We start from the raw sequence: 21,911 nt of genomic DNA on the forward strand, positions 1-21,911 counted from the left end.
TATCTAATTGCAAGGGCAATTAAGTATTTAATGAGGACACCTGGTGATCGTTCCTCAATCATTTATCAGCTTTCCAGGATGAATAAATTATCAGTGACGGGCACTTTCTTGGTGATTTCGAAACTGGCCCATTTAACATAGTTTGTGTTAAGGCCATGGTGAAGGATCGTGCAAGACCAGGAAGAAATTTAACCTGTGGAGGAGGCGGAGAGAGGTGATAGGAGGCCGTTTCTCTTGTTTCTGTACTTGTGTATGCACACGGCAAAGGCATTACGAGGACAGACAGAGCAAGACAAAGAGAATCAAATATTGATCTCCAAATTCTTGACAGAATAAGCCAAAGCATTGAGAACATTGGAAAACAAAACAAATGAGAGTGGGTGTATTTGGTAGGGCTGTTTTCTTGAACCGGACAAGTTTACTTTATTTAGTGACACAGTGTAGTAAAAACAATGACAATATCTTCTAGACTGACCTGTCTAGAACCATAAGTCAGGCCGAAACCACAACTACAACCCAATGCCCCGAGCAGAACTCAGAGTCGTAATTAAATTAACTGATGACAGAAAATAGATCAAATAGATTATGCCCCAAAGTTCTTTCCAGTCAATATTATGTAATGCATTCCCTCAACTGACAAACAGATATTAATCACCAGCATTACTTGTCCATAAAAGTGTATAGCAACACCACGCTGGCCCATAAATGTACAACATGTAGTAGATGTTATGGTTATGTCCTATAAAAGTTTTTCCGCAGGGCTTTGGACGTAAATCACTGCACTTGGCAGCCGCGAGAGATTGTAAATGCTTCATTTTCGGTTAGTGTTGTGGATCTGAGATGCCTGGAAGTGCACTGTGACCTCCCTGTGGAACCGTTTCCAGCCATCGACGTGCAACTTTGACAGTGCAACGGGATGAGGTCATTGGACTTATTGGGTTTGAGGTCAGCCGTTAACATCACGTCACTGACTGACGGGTCATGATGTTCTTGTGGCCTGGATGAAACCCTTGTTTAAGCAGGCCACAAAATGGGACATGTCTATTCATGTATGCAAATATAAGAAATTCAATTCATACGTATAATAACTTGAATACACCTCTTCTATGATGAACACAATTTTAATTTCTGAATTAATGCCACACAAAAAATATCAAAACGAATTTTATGTAAAATAATGTCAGGGTGGTGCAACTATCCTGAAGATAAGCATTCTATAAAAAATGTTTCACAGTTTGTTGATATTTTTTAACTTTTTATTTAAAACCTTTTTGATTAAGATGTGCATACTCGCATGTATTGAAGGTGTAAGGAAAATGTAATATTGGTTACACCAAAATAAATCTAAATGTTTCTATGAAACCAATATGAATCAAAGAGTAAATATTTTCGCAGATGTTTAGCTAGTTGTTTTTTTTAAATGGAAAATTCCACTTCTTTATCGTGCACACTCTTATAAATCATGTAAAATGTCATATGGTGTCACTCCTAAAAAAAAGTGATGATATTTATGAATTAATAATTATACATGTTTTGGAAAAAATACAATTTAAAAACCATTTAAAAAAATTAAATGTGCACACTTTTTTTCTTGCTGGTTACACCACATGACACTTTAAATGTAACATTTTCTATGAAACCAGCAGGAATACAAAAGGTGCATTCAGAGAAATTGACGCTATCATGGACACTCTTATGTCATATGGTGACAACTCCTAAAAAAAGTAATGATATTAATGTATTAATAATAAATGGTATTCATTTTTTTTTTATTAAAATAATAATTAACGTGCACACTAAGGTGTAAGGAATTTTTTGAATTAACTTTTACTTATACCACAACACTTTAAATGTTAACTTTTTTTATGAAACCAACATGAATACAAAGAGTACATTCAAAGAATGTGGACAGTCTTATATGTCCATGCTTATTTGTGTGTAGAGAGAGCTGAAAGAGAGAGAGAGTTACGATAAATGACTTTCAAGCGGCTCAAAAGAGTGCAATAGACCGTTTAAAGTCCATTCCAATTCACTGTTGTTGAACCAATACGCCCTCCAGCCCTGTTAAGATACCATATGTTACTAGAAAGTAGAGCAACCCTGTTATGTCAGAGCCTTCCTTGACAGCGACTCGGACCATCTGTCCACGTCCAACCCAGAGCACCAACTTCAAGTCCAATACAAACCACCATGTTTTATCTATTATAGGTTTGTCCCAAACACGTGTGTGCCGAAACTGTCTTATGATGTCACTGGTTTTCCAGCATTGTGACTCATGGTAAACTCTTCACCCCAGAGAGGACAGCCAAAACCACCAATCAAACCACTAATAAATGGATAGACTAATAAAAGCTAGTGTAAATCCTTTGTTATCGGCCATCCAGCAAGCTCTAACACCATCCACGTCAGCCAGGAATAAGGTTGGGTATCGTTTTTTTTTTTTCGATACCGGTGCCAAATCGATACTTTTAAAACGGTTTACAAAAAATAAAAATAATTATAATAATTAAGAGCCTCAAAACGATGGTGAATGACATTAAAGAACGGCTTTTTTATTGAAAAAAAAAAATATATAAAATTCTTAAAATCGAACAATATTTTCAAATTTAAGTATACTTAAATATATTTAAATAAGTAGCCTAAATAGAAAACACAACAAATTTACATAACAAATTCACAATAAACCTAAGACACCTAACCCAACTACAATAATTTAACATTTAAAGTAATGAGAATTTGTGGGTAAAATATGTCGGTGCTGCTCACGTGAGCGCAAAAATAACCTATTTTTTTCCCCCCAATGAAATTAATGTACTATATTTTAGTTCGATAATGTTTTTAATTCAATATTTTGTATTTTTAGGGAATTTTATGGTGCCAAATTATATTTATGCAATAGTTATAATCCATTTATTACCTGTAAATAGGCTAAATGAAATTTCCAACATAACCTAACTGTCATAATGACACTTGGCAAAAAGTTTAAAAAGTGACCTTAAAAAAGACAGAGAAGTTTAAGTTTATGAAAAATTTCACTTGATAGATTTAACACTAAATAACACAAAAAAAAAACAGTTACAGTACTAATAACAGCTCAGTAGTCTGTATTCTTGGTTTACATTCCTTGAGCAGGCGCTAGAATGATCTACAGCAGTGTTTGTAGGTCTCTGAGCAATTCTGGAACGTTATAGTGACTGTCTCCTAGGAGGAATCGCCTCTGTTGCAGCATCTGTGGATGAAAGCGTCCGCTAAATGAGCAAAACACCAGTAGAAATCAGAGCTTCTGACTCGGGGCAATCAGTGTTCCTGATTTCCCTGTGGGAGCTTATGGAAAAAAATGTGCAGAATGGTAATGAGCAAAAATGAGAACAATGAAAAAAAAAAAATCTTCGTCCTCTTCTGGTATCTGTCAACGTCACTCAGAAGATGAACACGATATATAACCACAAGTGGGCGAGAAGAGGAACGGCACGTCACAGGAGTTTTAAAAGAGACTTTCCTCCCACTCTCAGCACTTGATAAGTTCCTTTAATAACAACTTTCAAAGAGGTCTTTAAGTGACAACAAGTAAACTGAGATCCAAACACAAAATGAGGAAATCAAATGAAATCCCAAAGACATACTGAATGGATTTGGTGTGTATGTAAAGGACTCTTTGCGCTTAACTGTGTGTGTGTGTGTGTGTGTGTGTGTGTGTGTGTGTGTACCTGTAGGCCATGCCAGTCCTGGCTCGGACCGAATCCTGTAATGAGAGTGTGTGTACGTTGAGGAACTCCTCCAGATGTTTTAGCTCCACCTGAGACTTGGAACGCAGGCACACGAGCGGAGGATAAAGTTTTCCTCCAGCGTTCTGCTTCCCACAGCGACTCGGACCCCTCTCCTTCTGCAAACCCTTCTGCTTTGGAGTGGGGATATCAGGACAAGTGGCTTTATACAAGTACATCTCTCTCGGACACGTCCATACACTGTCCAAGCAGGCCTTCAGGAAACAAACTTCTCCTGTTTCTTCAGTACTTATCCCACAAAACAGTCTTCCTTAGTCAAGTTTCCCCACAATCCCGTAAATATCCTCTGATTTAATTTCTCTCTCTGTTCACCGTCTTGTCAGTTACACATCTGACTGCAGTCGATCGACTCTTGGTTTCACTCTCTAATAAACACCATGGGAATCTGGGACATTTTCCCTGCCTGTAACTCTCCCTCCATCCCTCCCTTCCCCTGCTCTCCCACCCTTTCCATCTCAGTCGCTCCACCTCTCTCTCTCTCCCTCCCTCACTCGTTCATCCCCTACTTTTTTCATGCCTCCACAGATACGGTAGACCTAGTCTACAGTCGACCTCTGACCCTCGGCTGGTGCTGGAACTACAACTTTGACATCATCTCATTCCCACAATCCTTTGGAACAGACATGAAGACTTTCTTTCCCATATCTAGATTTATCAGCATGCTTGATCATCCCAGGCAGAATTCCATGGAGACGAGCCAACAAACACACACTGTAATCCATACACCCTCTCTGACAGACTCTGATAAAGTCATACACATATCGCAAATTTAGGAGACACAGAAAAGTCCCCAGCGAAGCATTGATGGATAGCTGTGTGCATTCAGGGTTAGAGGCGGTGGAAAGCGGGTCATCTACAGAGGTGTAGGTGTCAGTTATGCTTTTGTTTGTTTATTTTTAGGAGACAGACGGAGTCCTATAAATAACCCGGATGAATTTTCACACTTGCAGGACTTTCCCAAGAGCACAGAGTTCACGAATGAGAACAAATAACTTACTCTCTGCCATCACAACATAAACCCAGTGTAGGATTAATCCCTGATCACCCTGGATATGTTTATTGTGCAATAGGGGTGTAACGGTACATGTATTTGTCCTGAACCGTCACGGTTCGGTGCATACTGTCACGATGACGAATACAGTCAATCACAGGCGATCCACACTCCAATCCAGAAGGGGGCGCACGTGGAAATGCAACAGTGTTTGCTAACAGCCACAACAGGAAAAAGAGCAGAAGAAGAGGCGATCTACGCACCAAACCAAAACAAGAGTTCATATGGCACGCAAGAGCTTGCTAGTAACCTATTCGCTGAGTTTCCATTCATTTTTGTGACGCGCTCCGCAAACTGCATGGAAAGGGAACCGGGTCGCCAGAAATCGGCATCCTGTTTGTTTTATTTTATTTTACAAAAGCACAAAGAGTGTTCAGAAATAAAAATAGACCCTTTATAGTTTCGAATGATGTTTTACTCTTATATGACCATAAAAAGATGGGAGTATTTTAAGTTGTTTCCGCTGTTATAATGAGACAAAATCATTTGGTATTGTGCCAATATTTGTCGTGGAAACAGTCCAGTGATGAAATATGCGTTGAATATGCATATCAGCCATTACATTTAAAAATGTATAAACAAAAATGTGAGATATGTGACTGGAAACACATGAAACTTGCACTACAATGTAGAAAATCAACTTACAATTACAGCTATACTTACAAATACAGTTAGTTGAACCGCCATTAAACAAATATCTGACCACAGCAATAAACTATATATATCCAAGAAGACACCTAAGGCAATTCAGGACCCTCTTTTTATGAGTTGGCCATTCATTGTCCCTGTTTAAGCATTCATTTCTGCTCCATTTCTAAAGCACAAATGATGAGCGCCTGTGCTTGAGATGCATAAATGCGGGAGAGTTGAATCTTACAGGCCTCACATAGTTATTTGCCATTAAACATAATTGTCTGCAATTGCATTGCTATTAGGATTAAATGATCAGAACGCCACTGGGAGGGTAATAATCTGGTGGTGTCATCTATGTCCTGCAAACTCACAGCTCTGATCTGTGTAAGACTAATTATCACTGAACACTTGCAGGATATTAGCGCTTTAATGTTAACAGCCTGAGAGGAAAGAAATGTATGTTGTTCTGCTACTGATGCATGCATGCCATAAACATAAAAACTATTAATACAAGACTAAAAATGATCAGATCACTTTGGCAGAATTCCTCTGTAGTTTAAAAGAAAGTGAGTCATTATAAACGTTAATTGGTAATCTATATCCAGACATCCCGTGTACTCCGTATCCAGTGTTTCTAGGTCACTGAAATCCAAACAAAACATTAAAATAATTTATCAGCAGTGCTGGATTATCTGATCTGGATTACGTAATCAGATTCCCCAAATTAAGATAGCATTACATTTTAATATAGTGTGTACATTCAAATAAAGTGTAACCCTTTTGTCCCATTTGTTGTTTTAGTACAAACGTTACTGGTGAATCATGATTTGTTCATGAAAACATTTGTATGCAGATTGCACGCACACATTTTGCATATGTGCAGTTAATGAAACCCACTGTTTCTTAAAATTTACTTTAAAAAGAATGTTTACTTAAGATAAGTGCATCATCCACTTAATAAATAAAAAAGAAGTACTTTTAAAGCAAGGCTATAATAACTGTGTCATTAGACTTGGCAGATCCGTCTCCCCTATCGAAGTTTAATTTTCTCACTGCAACCACTTTAATATCCTTAATTGCCTTTTATTGATTTTGCCCTGCAGGTATTAAAACTCAAGAAATTAAGATCAGTAACGAAATGTCTCCTGAAGAATACAGGCTTTATAACACAAAACATAATTCATTATTTCACCCAATACTGGAAAACTGAATAATCTGTGAATAAATTTATATTACAAATAAAATCATGAACATGACCCCAAAAAAAAGTAATTAACTAATGCACTTTATCATGCCAAAGTCTTATTTTGCTGAATAGTTGCACTTTCATAACCCAGCCAGGAAATTTTAATTTTTTATAAATTCAATAATGAATAAGGGCAACAAATAAGTGAGCTACTGTAGGTATTTGGCTTCATGTTTCAAAATAATATATACTACAATTTTTCATTAATAAATGCAAAGTGAATATTTCAAGTTCTTTATAAATGCTTATTGTCATTGTAATTATGAAGCTGTGGTGAATTAGCATGAAACATGATAAGACTCTACAGCTACACCATGCATCTCTCTCTCTCTGTCTCGAGACACATTTCAGCAGATACGTTTTCAGCTTTAAGAGAAATAGAAATAAAAAGCGACCAGTGTTTTCTCATAATACAGCTGTGGGCCTCCGGCTTCAAACCCATTAGCCTTTTCTGCATGCTTCATTCTCTTTAAGACATAAAAAGCCGAATCAGCTCAAGGTCAGGCTGCCAGGAGAGGTAAAAGACAGATGAACACTATGTATGAAAGGATTTGGGGTGGAACAAACTTCCCAAAAGAGAATTAGAAACAAAATTCCCTTAAACACTCACAAAAAAATCCCAGTTTTGGCATTTATGGCGGGGAATATCTAATAAACCAGCCACTGCTGTATCATGAACCATTTGTTGAATCCCTTAGGAAAAATAAAAACTGAAACAAATAAGACTAATGTTGATGTAGAGCTATAAATGAATGTGAAGAGTATAGCTCAGATAATTTGGTTTTAAAAGAAAAGTTTGTATTTATATTGAAATCTCTTATGACTGCAGACTTTAATATGGAGAAGTCTCAACTGGCTCTCATTGCGGTCTATGAGAAATAACTAGAATATTAAAGGGATAGTTCACCCCAAAAATGATTTACTCACCTTCATGTCGTTCCAAACACATAAGACTTTCGTTCATCTTCAAAACACAAATGTTAATGTTAATAAAATCTGAGCCAGATTTGTACTCTCCATTGACAGACTACGCAACTACCACTTTGACGCTTCAAAAAGTTCATAAAAAGATCATAAAACGAATCCATATGAATTGAGTGGTTTAGTCCAAATTTTCTGAAGAGACTTGATCGCTTTATATGATGAACAGATTGAATTTAGGCTTTTTGAAGCGTTTAAAGTGGTAGTTGCGTCGACTGTCAATGGAGGAACAGAAAGCTCTCAGATATCATGTAAAAGATCTTCATTTGTGTTCTGAAGATGAATGAAAGTCTCAATGGGTGAACGGCATGAGGGTGGAGTAACTGATGACAGAATTTCATTTTTGGGTGAACTATCCCTTTAAAGAGAACTCTTCTCCTGTGGGAAAAGTGTGATGTCAGCATGTGCACAGGTGAGAATGTGGGATATTCATGGATCTTGAGGGTCAAAGGCCTGAAACTGTAAGACACGCTCAGGTTTCAACATAACTCATTATCACTCAGAAAGTAAGACAGAAAGAAGACGTGCACTAAAAATAGAGATCATGTTTATACATACTTTCCCATAGATTATTAAATTATGATTCACACAAACACGGGACAGCCGAGAATAACTGCAGAAAAGATCAGGGGTCTTCAAACCTTTTTCCGGTCAATGACCTCCTGTGAAGCAGAGAGACTGAACAGGGATGACCTGCTATTATTATAATAAGTGTTGAGTTTAAAGCCTGGTCAATCATTTCATCTTTATATTTCCATATTACTGAACACTGCTCTTCAAGATTTTGGGTACAGTACAATTTTCACCAAATTAAAAATGTTAATTTTATTTGATCAAAATACAGTAAAAACAGTAATATTGTAAATTATTTTTACAATTTAGTTTGTGAATGTGAATATATAGTCAAATGTAATTTATTCCTGTGATTACTCCAGTCTTCATGATCCTTCAGAAATCTTTCTAATATGATGATTTGCTGCTCAATAAACATTTATTATTATTATCAATGTTGAAAACAGTTGCGCTGCTTCATATTTGTGTGGAAACCATGATAAAAAAAAAAAAAATCAGGATCTTTTGATGATTAGAAAGTTTATAATACAGCATTTATTTGAAATTATAAACGTATTTGATAAATTTAATGCATCCTTGCTGAATAAAAGTATTAATTTCTTTAAAACAAACGCACTGACCCCAAACATCTGAGTGGTGGTGTATATGCTTTGTTACACTTATTTGGGAGGGTCAGTGAAGCATTTTCATAACTTTATCTTTGCCTGAAAAATGCATTTATATTGTATCTTTGTCTAATGCATATTTTCATTTTATTCACAAAAATCAGATCAAACAATAATTGCAGTGCCCGACCGATTTGTTTTTAATTAACAAATATCAGTCAGCAACAGCTTATTAAAACACACATTCATGTCTTCATTCCTTAGTGCATCACTCACACACACCCGCAATAAAACCTCTGTGTGTTTGTTTTCTTACAATATTAGAGAGACCGATAAAGATCTTATGCATAACTTCCAATTTGGGAGGGTCAGCGAAGCATTTCATTAACTTTATCTTTGCTGGAAAAAATACATCATCTTTGTCTAATGCATATTTTCATTTAATTCACAAAAATTGTATCAAACAATAATTGCAGTGCCCGACCGATTTGTTTTTAATTAACAAATAACAGTCAGCTTATTAAAATGTATGTACTAAAACACACATTCAGGTTTTCATCACTTTGTGCATCACTCACACACAACAGCAATAAAAACTAGGAATATATCGTTTCACAATATATCGCAATACAAAAACAAAAATGCAACAACATGTATTGTGGATAGTGACAATATGTATTGTGTATAATTCACCCAAAATGAAAATTACTGTGAGAAAAAATGTATATAGTTTTAGTGTCAGAACTACATTAAACTACTACTGTATATATATATATATATATATATATATATATATATATATATATACACTGTTAAATATAATGTATAATAATGCAAAGGGGAAATATTTGTGTGTCCTGATAATGCCAAATGTCTTGGTAAAAAGTGGCCTATATTATTTTAAATATATCAAGTCAGTGACAGAGATCAAGCATATTTGTCTAAAATAATTCAGTATTTTCAGCTTCAGAATCATGAATATTGTTATTCTGGTGTCTCTATTGTCCTGTGCTTTGGGTTTTCAGCATCAAGTCCAAGACTATTCATTTACACCCACCAAATTTTGCATTTTAATCAACAGTACATTTTTTGTTAACCTTTTATCATATGTCTTGGAGTATCGCAATAATATGAAGGTGAATAATCTGAATAATAAAACCCGTCTGTTTTATTATTCAGATTATTCACCCTCATATTATTGCGATACTCCAAGACATATGATATGTGTCTGTTTTCTTCCAGTATGAAGAATCATGTGGAGAGAGACAGATAAAGACTATAAGCCCTAAACACATCATTTGCCCTTCGCTCTGCGTTCAGGACTCACCGGTACGGCATGCCGGTCTCATACGCAACACTATCCTCTCTGGCCCGTCCACACAGCTTCAGGTACCAGCTGGTCTCCATCTCCCTGATGAGCAGCGCTCTCCTGACCCGCAGCAGCGCCGCCTGCCGGAGCTGGGCATGATCCCGGCTCTCCTGAGAGCTTCGGTGCCCGCGGTGCCCTGCCAGAGAAGCAGCCGACTGTCTGCGGTGCCTGGAGGGCTCCTCGGGGCCCCTGTGACCCACCGAACCACTGCGAGCCGCGATCATGGCCGGCAGGGCCCCGTCCCGTCTGTGGAGCCCGGGGGAGTCTGGCTTCAGGCTCAGGAAAACGGCTCAATTAAAGGAGGAGTAGATTCCTGACTCACTCACTCTCGCTCTTCTTTTCCTTCTCTTTCTCTGTGTGTGTGTGTGTGTGTGTGTGTGTGTGTGTGATCTTTTCTCCAGCCTCTCTTATAACCTCCCTGTGTGTCGAGGATGAAACCGGATCTGGCTGAGCTCTTGGTCCGGCTGTAGGGCTGGGCAGGGCAGAAGATAAAGTCACCAAGCTAGACTTGGGTGTAAGTGAATGTTACTGAAGTTATTGTTACTGAAGATCATATGAAATCAAAATTTGAACTGTAAAAAAAAAAAATCCGTAAAAATTACGGTAAAAAAAAATAGAAGATGTAGTTGCCAGAAATTTACCATAAAAAAATACGGTAGAAACATTTTAGGTTTTACAAACGTAACTTAAATTTACAGTAAAAATCAGTTATTTCAGTATCTGATATAATGTTAATTTACCCACCTATTGAAGTATTAATATCTGTTTTGTACCACTGTAATACACTGACAACCACCAATCACAGCAGTAACGAGAGTCACATGATCAATCAAAGCTCATCACAAGCAACTTTTCCTAAAGAAAGTTCATACTAATATATATAAGCTTCACAGTGTCATTCACACACACACTAAACACCATCATGCTAACACACATGACATTTTTTAAATGCAATAAACATTAATTTAACAATATTACATGTAACATAAAACCCTAATGTATATAACTGATCAGAAAAAACTAAGAAAAACTATGAAGAAACAGTTGTTTCATGTGAAGTGTCACCCAGGGAATTGTGGGAATGTCCATTTACGTTTTTTCACTGTAAATTATACAATGACTTGTTCTTTTTCACTTCCCAAAACTGTAAAAGTAACGGTATTTTATCGGTATATTATTCAATCACAGTTATTCACCGTATATAGTACGGAAACTTTAACCAATTAACAGTTTTCACTCAGTCTTTTCACTTACAGTCTTTGACCGTTAAAATCACAATAATTTTTTACAGCTATTAGTCCATTTGACTGTCCTGACCCTATTGGATGAGCTGGACGATGACATCACTGTTTTCTCCAGAGCTGGTTTATAGTTGAATTTGATCTTTACAGTTATTGAACGGATCTCTGAACTGATTTCTCCTGAATAATGACTGTTTATCATCTTTTTAGAGCTGCTTTACAGCAGACTGACCTCTGTCTGCTTCACTGAATCATTATTGTCCTGTTTCTCCCTGTACAGCTGCTCTGAAGCTATCTGTAGTGTATACAGCGCTAATAAAGGTGACTTAAGCCATATACTCAAGTGAACTAAAAGATGATTAATGAACATTTAGCGGAGAAAATGTACAGTCTGTCCAAACTCATTTTATTTAGAGATGGAGATTCTGACAATAACCATTAAAATCAAGAAATAAACCATTAAAATATGGTAAAATTATAAGATGCCATGAACGGCTTATATAAGACATTATATATGCAGTATATAGCCAACTTTCTCTTAAAAATGTATAAATAGTACAGAAAAATGCTTGTGTACCGTGACGAAAAATAAAAATAAACGTATGGATTTTACATCTTAATTTATTCGTGTTTAACAGTTTGTATTTAACAACTAGAAATAATGTGGGTCCTTTGGCTATAATTTGTCAGCCTAAATATATTGGGTTATTTTACTAATAACATTATATAATTTATCAACTAATACTGATATATTTAGGGTCAAATTAACACTTTTATTCAACAAGAATGCATTAAATTGGTCAAAAATGCCAGTAAAGACATTTATAATGTTACTTAATATTCAAATTATGCTCTTTTGAAATGTCCATTCATAAAGCAATCCTGGGGAAAGATGGTTTCCACAAAAAGACAAATCTCTGTTACTTTAATTTCCTATTATCACTGTAAAGCTGCTTTGAAACAGTCCATATTGTTAAAGCGCTATATAAATATTTAAATATTTATTTAAAAATATTCTGAAGCAGTACTGTTTTCCACATTGATAATAATCAGAAATGTTTATTGAGCAGCAAATCAGCATCAGAATGATCATGTGACACTGAAGACTGGAGTAATGATGCAGCCTTGGTGAGCATAAGAGATTTCCTTCAAAAGCTTTTTTTTTTTATTACCAACTTCAAACTTATGAATGATGGTGTATATCATGCAACCCAAATTTTTGTCAAATTAAATGGTCTACAATAAGAACGTCCCTTCCCAATAACACGACCTATATAGTATAAGCTGACTATAGGGCAAGCAATCCCTTCGATATGTCCCACAAGAACGGGAAATATGTCAACAAAGACAGGAAAGAAAATTGCCATCATCAAGCCATTTCACAGGCTCTACTTTCACAGATCCCAGCAAATATCTCATAATCTCCTCTCAGAGAGACTGCAGGTGCTCTGATGAAGCTCACACTCACCAAACAAACAACATTTCAAATGCTAACCTTTTTAAACACTGACTATCTATATTTAAACAGATGTAATAGCCTTCGGGTCTTTGCACCATTTCTATCACGTCATGAGACCAGCGGGTTTACTGGTAGGATACAGGATTGGTGTGTGACGATATCATTATCAGCCTCGCAACCTATTCACTTTCACACAGACACACACACACACACACACACACACACACACACACACACACACACCTGAACATCTGCTTCCTATAGAAAAAATAAAAATGTATCATTAGCATGTTTTAAAAAAGCAATTAAATGCCCTTTAGGTTGTTAATGTGTAATCTGCCTGATAAATGCACGCTCCAGACAAGATTAATAAGGACATCATTCAACAAATTACTTGCTTGCTTCCCCAGAAAAGCGTCATTCCCTGCTACCAAAATCAGCATAAAAATAAATCCTTCCTCTGATTCTCAGCAACAACAAAAAAAGTTGTTAAAATTTCCCCTCAAGTACTTTAGAAACCTTATTTCACGCTTGAGTTGAGGAGTTTGAAAGCAACCTGAAAGTCTCTCACCTGAAGGACGTCCCAAGACAGGCTCTCTTAATCAATGTCAGCAAAGTGCCAGCATACGCGTGCCAATGGGCACCAAACAGGAGTGATCGATGTTCTCCGAGTCCCTCAAAGCTCCTGTCAGAGGTGTGTCAAAGCTGATAACTCATTCACAGCAGAAAAACACTGAGAAAAAGTGCAAAAAATGAAGCGATGAGATGCGAGCAAGTTCCTAGCATGTTGTTCACAACAGCAAATATGATATTTACGCACATTACACACTATAAGCTCCAATATCACCTCAGGAATTAATGGGTAATCAAATATGAATTTTTAGAGTAACTCAATGCCGTCCTTTCAGATATATCCGCACCCCACAGGCCCTGATCTCACGGGTCACGTTTCCAAAGATGAGTGCTTTTCTTAAGGCTTAATAATTGATACAGGTAACGTCTATCTGGTCTGGCTGATGAGTGGGGTTAAGAGTATATGAGTGTGGGTTTTTGGTTTGGGCGAAGTGGTTTGCGAGATGAAAAGTGAGAGCTAGCAGAAGGAGAAGCTGAAGAAACCAGAACCCCGTCGAGTGGACCTTGGGTGTGACGTGGAGGAGAAACCAGAACCCCGTCGAGTGGACCTTGGGTGTGACGTGGAGGAGAAACCAGAACCCCGTCGAGTGGACCTTGGGTGTGACGTGGAGGAGAAACCAGAACCCCGTCGAGTGGACGTTGGGTGTGACGTGGAGGAGAAACCGGAGCACATTGGGTCAGTGTTTGGACCGAACGCTGTCACTCACATATCTCACGCTACGGGTGAGTGTGAAACAATATGCTGAAAATGTAAAGCTTAGACACTCATGCACAGGAACACTCATATGGGGGGCAGAGGTGAAAGTATTTGTGACCAGTATCCAGACACTGGTGACCATTACGTCTCCACACATCCATCAACAGAGGTCACGACCTCTGCACCCGGTGTCTCAGAGCTGACACTGACTACAGTTGCTGTGCCATTGCTCAGATTCTATCACAAAGCCTGTTCCTATGACAGCAAACATAACATAGATCACAATTACACTCACACATGCAAACACAAAACAAACAGACAGCTCTGAAAATGTATATGGCCCTAGAGACCAATCAAAAATAAAATAAAAATAAATCTACTTCAGCTCCATTCAGCTTCCACAATCACTTACACATCATTGTGGAAAATATATCTGTTACTTCTCATGAGGCTTTTTAAAGTGGCCCTTGAAATAGAGAGATGAGAAACGTGATTCTGTCACTCAGAGGAACAGAGGTCGGACTTTACAGCCTCTAGAGTCAAGCTGGACAAACTGAGAATTTAGGAATCGGCTTCCCTTTAATTCATGAGCTGTGATTTAATAAAAATTAATAATAAATACAAATATATATATATATATATATATATATATATATATATATATATGACCCGTGCTGGCAAAATGAGTCGCAATGAGCAAATTAAAAAATATATAAAGTATAAAAAATATAAAGTTTTTGCACACACACACAAAAAACTATATATATATATATATATGTGTGTGTGTGTGTGTGTGTGTGTGTGTGTGTGTGTGTGTGTGTGTGTGTGTGTGTGTGTGTGTGTGTGTGTGTGTGTGTGTGACCCATGCTGGCAAAATGAGTCGCAATGAGCAAGTTTAAAAAATGAGTCATTGTTAGTTTCACATTCTCTATTCAAAATGATGCATGCTTTGTTGGAATCAGACAAAAAATGACTGAGCTGCACCTGTTTGAAGTTGATAGAGTCAGCAAAGTCAATTTTGAGAAAGATTGAGTTAAAGTTTTCTGAAGGATCCAAAACAAAATCACCTAGCAAGGAGCAATACCTTAAAATCCCTGGTAATAACACCAAATTTGGTGCACACACCAAGTCCTGTATATCTACAGGAAAAATATATATTCAACTATTTTTTCCATGATACCACAATTGTTTGATTAACATTAATGAAACAGACAGCCTGCCTATATTCAGACCTACTGTACCGCACGGATCTAAAAATAATGTTAAACATCAGATGTTTTCCCCCAACAGTTCACCAAAAGTTCACATAAGACATAACAGATAATGTTTGCATAAATACTTGCCAAGACAGACATTTTGAAATCCTGTAATTCTGTGTGTGTGTGTGTATATCGGGATCGCGTCTGAGGCGTCACTGTGCACACGCATCGGATCTGTCAGTCAGCGCGAGTACGATCGTTTTTCATGGACAAAGTAAAAGTACTCCTCTCAGAAAACATTCAAATAAAGATACTTTTAGATGTTTCATTGCTATTTGGAGCATTAGGATCGCTAGACGAGGGCTTAATTAAAGCTGCCGTCGGCAAGTCTGGCAGATTGGGTCGATTAGCCAAAATTTTTAATGTTTACAACTCTCATCATGCCCCTCCCCACTACCAGCGAGCACCCTCCCATCGAGGTCGTGCTCGTCAGTGCGTCACTGTGCGTGTGTACCTGATTTTCTGTGAACGCGTCCGTCTCTTCAGCATCTATCAACACCATGGACTCGGAGGTAGGCTGCCCTGGCTAATCTATCCATAGATAGCAATAACCGAGGAATTGGAAGCTTGTTAGTAGATTTTCTCTCCGCCATCACGCTTCATGCAATCTCCAGGCGAACTTCAGGCGTGGCGTGTGCATGTGATATTAACGTGCGCGAGTGAGGGGGGATCTGTGGCGTGTGCACGACCTGTGATTGACAGTCAGATCTCACACCCCCCTGCGCTGATTGGACCTGATGAAGCGGGAGCGCTGGATTTTTGCAAAACAAATAACACGCTCCAGGTGGAGTTAGAAGCTCGGGGTTTTTTTCTAAAACCACCTTATTTATGTTGTTCTGTCGGATTATAGTGTCGATTACACTGAATATGATCAAAAAAATGTTGCCGACGGCAGCTTTAACTAATTTTTGTGAAAACCTCAAAATCTGAATCTTTTACTTGTTTTGCCTGTAGCTCTAAATTATCCCATGCGCATTCAGACTCCTTTGGGTCACATATATATATATATATATGTGGAAAACTATTATAAATAGTCCCTCTGTCTGAAATGATCAGTTTTTAAGGCGCGCTCCTTTAAGGTTCGTCAGTAAATGACCTCTGTTATGATTGGCTAACGTCATTGCATAGGAAACCGTATCAACATGCTATTGCGCGCAAGTAAGGCTGCATCCAAAATTGCATACTTCCCTACTATATAGTTGGTAAAAAGCAGTATATGACAAAAGTAGTATGTTCGAATTCACAGTACTCTAAAAAAAAGGAAAAATTTATCCGGATGACCTACTACTAGATTCTGAATTGTACATATGATGTACACTTTCCCATGAAGCCACAGGAGGGGATTTCTGAATCGCAGTGACGCTAGTAGTAGGTCACATGATAATGACAACATGGTGAATGAATTCATTACATTCATACGAAACACATTCATTTGAATACTATACTTTTTTAGAGGTCACAAAATGAGAAACTCGCTCTGTTCCCAAGGCTCTCGGCCTCGTCCTGCTTGCCACAAAAACCCACTCGAGAGAGTATGTGATTTCAGACACATCATACAAATGCTGCAGATCTGCACAAGCCGACCTGACTTCCAGTCCTAGCTTCTAGTTAAAACTACAATACTGTACGTACAATCCTGCATAGAACAGATGGCTACAGTATATGGTCTCATATCCTGATAAGTACTATATTAAAATATGTTCCCTTTCGTCAGCAGGGAACTCCGACGCCTCGTCGGGGGAGTTCCCCTGACGAATTGGGATCACGCTAGGGAGACCAATTGCCTTCGAGTGAATTAAAACGAGCCAATGAACATTGGCATGCAAGGTTTGCATTCCGCGGCCCGCCCACCAGTGCGGGTATAAGGCGGAATCAAGCGCATACACAAACGCTTTCTGCTTCGGAGCCGACCGGTTGTGTCCTCTCTGAGTGAATGAGTTTTAAGATTGTATTTATCTTACGCTCTACGAGTCTGCTGTTTCGGGAAGGGACCTCTCTGTGTTGGTGAGACGGCGTTTCAGCGACCGCGCGATTTCCTGTCTGCCGGCTGCGTCTACACGCTGTTAATTCAAAAGCTGTTTTTACAGCTGGTAAACGGTTGAGTGCGCACAGCGGGCTTGCAGTTTCCCCGCTGTGTCGCCGCGTTGGGTCCCTGTGTGCTTCAGCACAATAAAGAGAGTAATTTCTTCCTGAAAGAGCAACACGAGTGAAGATCGCGTCCTTTTCAGGATGACGTTTCATTCGTGTGTTTCTGGATGCGATCGTTCCTGTCCTTATTTGACGGCCACGTTCATTGTTTCACATGCCTAATCAGTGTGGGAGACTGCGTTCGTGGGTGGTTCATGTTCTCTCATGAGTGCATGACCACGTCGGCACGTTGTTCGTCTCCCCTTTTTAAAGGCTCGAGCCGCTCAGCGTGCCGTGTGCCGTCGAGCGCCGGTTGACAGCGTGGGTTGTCACGGCAACCCAGCGCGCGTCATTCGGCGCTCAAGATGCGTGGTAAAGATCAAGACTCGCGTGCCTCTATGAGGTGAGTCCCTTTGCTTGTTTCCCGATCTAGTTTCTCTTCTGGTGCACCAGGAGAGGGCTACTTTGGCAAATAACATTGGTGATCTGAGGGTTACAGTGCGGAATGTCTCGCCAGGTGAAAGACCCTCACGAGCTTCCCACTCCTCTAGCGCATCACAAACATGCTGAGACTGTGTTCGTGGGTGGTTTGTGCTCTCTACATGAGAGCATGACCACGTCGGCACGTTGTTCGTCTTGCCTGAGGGCTTGAACGCTCAGCGTGCCGTGTGCCAGCGATGGCCACGTTCACTGTCTTGCATGCCTGGTTGACGGCCATGATCGCTGTTTCACATGCCTAATCAGTGTGTTGAGACGGCGTTCATGGGTGGTTCATGTTCTCTCATGAGTGCATGACCACGTCGGCACGTTGTTCGCCTCCCCTTTCTCGTAAAGGCTTGAGCCGCTCAGCGTGCCGTGTGCCGTCGAGGCTTTGAGTGGGATTTTGGTCCTTATGAGGGACCAAGCATTTCATTCGGGGCCCCAGGGGAGGACAGATGTCGATTGCTACATCGGAGAGAGGGCTGTTATACTCTGAAAATGATGCTGAGTTCCTACTGTAATGGTGTGTTCTCATGCTGAAGGTTCAGACTTGACAGCCACACTTCCTGGGTCTAAAGTGCCTAGATGTGTGTGAAAATTTTTGGCAGTATGGAAGTATTTTGGTGTCAATATGGCAAGCCAAACATGCCTAAATCTGCAGAAGTTTTTCCTCTCTCACTACCCCTGCACATTCAGTGCACGTGGGTAGTTCTGACTCGGAGTAGAGCTGCGCTTTATGACTGACCGTGATTAGTCACAGTGCTGGCCTTCGGTCAGACGATGTCCACACTGTGGTCCAGAAGCGCCTTAAAACCAGCCCGCTCGGAGTTCGTTTCCCCCCCAGCAAAAGGAGGGGAAATGACCCTGAGAGGAGCGACCCAGAGAGTGTGACGAAAACTGCTCTTTGGGAGTGTGTGTCATCACCACTCCTTCCCCCGGAGGAGGGCCGGGTGGAGAATCCTTTGTTAAATTTTTCTAGTTTCTGTTCCTCCGCCGACCAGCTGGTCGGTGGTACCCAAAACCTAAAAAAGAGCAGTTTCTTCCTCCTCTGGGTCATTCACGGTTGGGACTGCCGAACATGCAGTCTCTCCCGCTCAAGAGTAGGACGTCAGTGTGCGCCACCCTCGGGTCTCGCCACTCTCAGTCCTCTCTCCCCAGCTCTCAGATAGCAGTGGCGCCACCTCGGTCACGCCACTCCTGTCTGTCGCTGGGCGGGAAGGCGAGACCAGCAGCCGCCCTCGGGCCTTGCTCCTTGTCTCCTCCCCTTCCCTCGCCAGGCGACAGACCGCAGCAGAACACTCTCGGGTCTTCTCTGCCGTCTGTCCCCCGGTGGAGGCAGGTAGGTGTTGTTCAAATACACACCCAGACCCCGCTCTCGGCCGCCACAATGCCACCAGAGCCGTGTCCCTGCCCTCCACCTCGCTGCCCCTCCGCGGGTACGCCGGTCGTGCGGGTGGGCTCGTTGCGGCGGTTTCTCAGAGCCTGGTTAGAGCTCCTGAGTCCGTCGTGCTGGCTCATCCAAACCAACCGGCTCGGCTATGCAATTCAATTTGCACGCCGGCCTCCCAAGTTCAGGGGCGTCCACTTCACCCATGTGCGTCCAGTGGATGCCCCGGTCTTGCGGAAAGAGATCGACGTCCTACTGGCGAAGGACGCGATCGAGCCGGTCCCTCCAGCCGATATGAGGTCAGGGTTTTACAGCCCTTACTTCATTTTACCCAAGAAAGGCGGTGGGTTACGGCCAATCCTGGATCTGCGAGTATTGAATCGAGCCTTGCACAAGCTCCCGTTCAAGATGCTCACGCAGAAACGCATTTTCGAGTGCATCCGTCCCCAGGATTGGTTTGCAGCGATCGACCTGAAGGACGCGTACTTTCATGTCTCGATTCTTCCTCGACACAGACCGTTCCTTCGGTTTGCTTTCAAGGGTCGAGCATATCAGTACAAGGTCCTACCCTTCGGGCTGGCCCTGTCGCCCCGTGTCTTCACGAAAGTCGCGGAGGCGGCCATTGTTCCCATGAGAGAACAAGGCGTTCGCATTCTCAACTACCTCGACGACTGGCTCATTCTGGCACACTCGCGAGATGTGTTGTGCGATCACAGGGACATGGTGCTCCGGCACCTCAATCAGTTGGGGCTTCAGGTCAACTGGGACAAGAGCAAACTCTCCCCTGTGCAGAGGATCTCTTATCTCGGTATGGAGCTGGACTCGGTCGCCCAGACTGCGCGCCTCACGGAGGAACGCGTCCAGTCAGTGCTCAACTGCCTCAAGTCTTTTCGAGGCAAGTCAGCGGTTCCACTGAAACAATTTCAGAGGCTCCTGGGGCATATGGCAGCCGCAGCCGCAGTAACGCCGCTCGGTCTGTTGCATATGAGACCGCTCCAGCACTGGCTTCGCGATCGAGTCTCGAGGTGGGCGTGGCAGAGCGGCAAGTTCCGGGTCAAAGTCACCCCGAGCTGTCGCCAAACCTTCTCCCCTTGGTTGGATCCTGGGTTTCTACGGGCCGGAGTGCCCCTAGTCCAGGTTTCCAGGCATGCTGTGGTTTTCACAGATGCTTCTGCCAAGGGCTGGGGGGCCACGTACAGAGGGCATGCAGTCTCGGGTCTGTGGACGGGGCCCCAGCTGCATTGGCACATCACTGCGACCGTTGCGTGGTCTACGCTCCCGTCGTATGTCGCGACTCGCCTCCCACCTCCTTCTATGGAGTCAGAAGCATCTGAGGTCGCTTCGTGCCGTTCATGTCCCCGGGGAGCTCAATCGTGTGGCCGACGAACTTTCACGTCGGTCCCCCCTTCCGGGAGAATGGCGACTTCATCCCCAGGTGGTCCAGCTGATCTGGCGAATCTTCGGAGCCGCACAGGTAGACCTGTTTGCCTCTCCGGACACGACCCATTGCCAGTGGTATTACTCCCTGACCGAAGGGACTCTCGGCACGGATGCCCTGGCACACAGCTGGCCCCGGGACCTACGCAAATATGCGTTTCCCCCAGTGAGCCTTCTTGCACAAACTCTGTGCAAGGTCAGGGGACGAGGAGCAAGTCCTTTTGGTGGCCCCGTATTGGCCAACCCGGACTTGGTTCCCAGAACTCATGCTCCTCGCGACAGCCCCTCCTTGGCCGATTCCTCTGAGGAACGACCTTCTTTCTCAGAGACGGGGCACCCTATGGCACCCGCGTCCAGACCTCTGGAAACTCCATGTCTGGTCCCTGGACGGGACGCGGAGGTTCTAGATGGCCTACCACAGGCAGTGGTAGATACCATCTCTTCAGCTAGAGCCCCCTCTACGAGGCGCCTCTATGCTCTGAAGTGGAACCTGTTCGTCGGCTGGTGTTCTTCCCACGGGGAGAACCCACGAACTTGCCCGATCGGTGTAGTGCTCTCCTTCCTACAACAGGGGTTGGAGCGAAGGCTGTCTCCCTCCACCCTCAAAGTGTATGTTGCCGCAATAGCCGCGCATCACGATGTAGTTGAAGGTAAGTCCATGGGGAAGCACGACCTGGTCATCAGATTCCTCAAGGGTGTTAGGAGGCTAAATCCACCTCGCTACTTGCACCCTGTACCCTCTTGGGACTTAACTTTAGTGCTCAAAGCGCTCCAAAGTCCTCCTTTTGAGCCTTTGCTGACAGTCGAGCTTAATATCCTGTCCATTAAGACAGCACTCCTGTTAGCATTGGCTTCTTTCAAGAGGGTGGGGGATCTGCAGGCTTTTTCGGTCGACGAATCGTGCCTAGAGTTCGGGCCCGGCCTTTCTCACGTTGTGTTGAGACCCCG

The 21,911-nt window shown here is 41.5% G+C and overlaps 2 protein-coding genes across 6 annotated transcripts in view; one reads left to right on the forward strand and one right to left on the reverse strand.

Annotated features, from left to right (window-relative positions):
• c18h3orf33 (c18h3orf33 homolog (H. sapiens)) overlaps window positions 1–21,911 on the forward strand; it is a 466,419-nt gene that overhangs the window by 385,914 nt on the left and 58,594 nt on the right. The window lies entirely within an intron of this gene.
• kcnab1a (potassium voltage-gated channel subfamily A regulatory beta subunit 1a) overlaps window positions 1–21,911 on the reverse strand; it is a 122,819-nt gene that overhangs the window by 96,913 nt on the left and 3,995 nt on the right. For 2 of the 5 annotated variants that reach the window (XM_082181372.1, XM_082181371.1), the window contains exon 1: window positions 10,202–10,599. The exons of 1 other annotated variant lie outside the window; for it this stretch is intronic. In XM_082181372.1, the coding sequence (XP_082037498.1) occupies window positions 10,202–10,467 (266 nt within the window). In that variant the 5' untranslated portion in view covers window positions 10,468–10,599. Of the gene's footprint in view, window positions 1–3,707; window positions 4,212–10,201; window positions 10,600–21,911 lie in introns of those variants that run through there. 2 more of the 5 variants (XM_082181373.1, XM_082181375.1) reach the window with 2 other exon arrangements.

This window comes from Leuciscus leuciscus (assembly GCF_965113295.1).
Source record: "Leuciscus leuciscus genome assembly, chromosome: 10".
Classification (NCBI taxonomy): domain Eukaryota; kingdom Metazoa; phylum Chordata; class Actinopteri; order Cypriniformes; family Leuciscidae; genus Leuciscus; species Leuciscus leuciscus.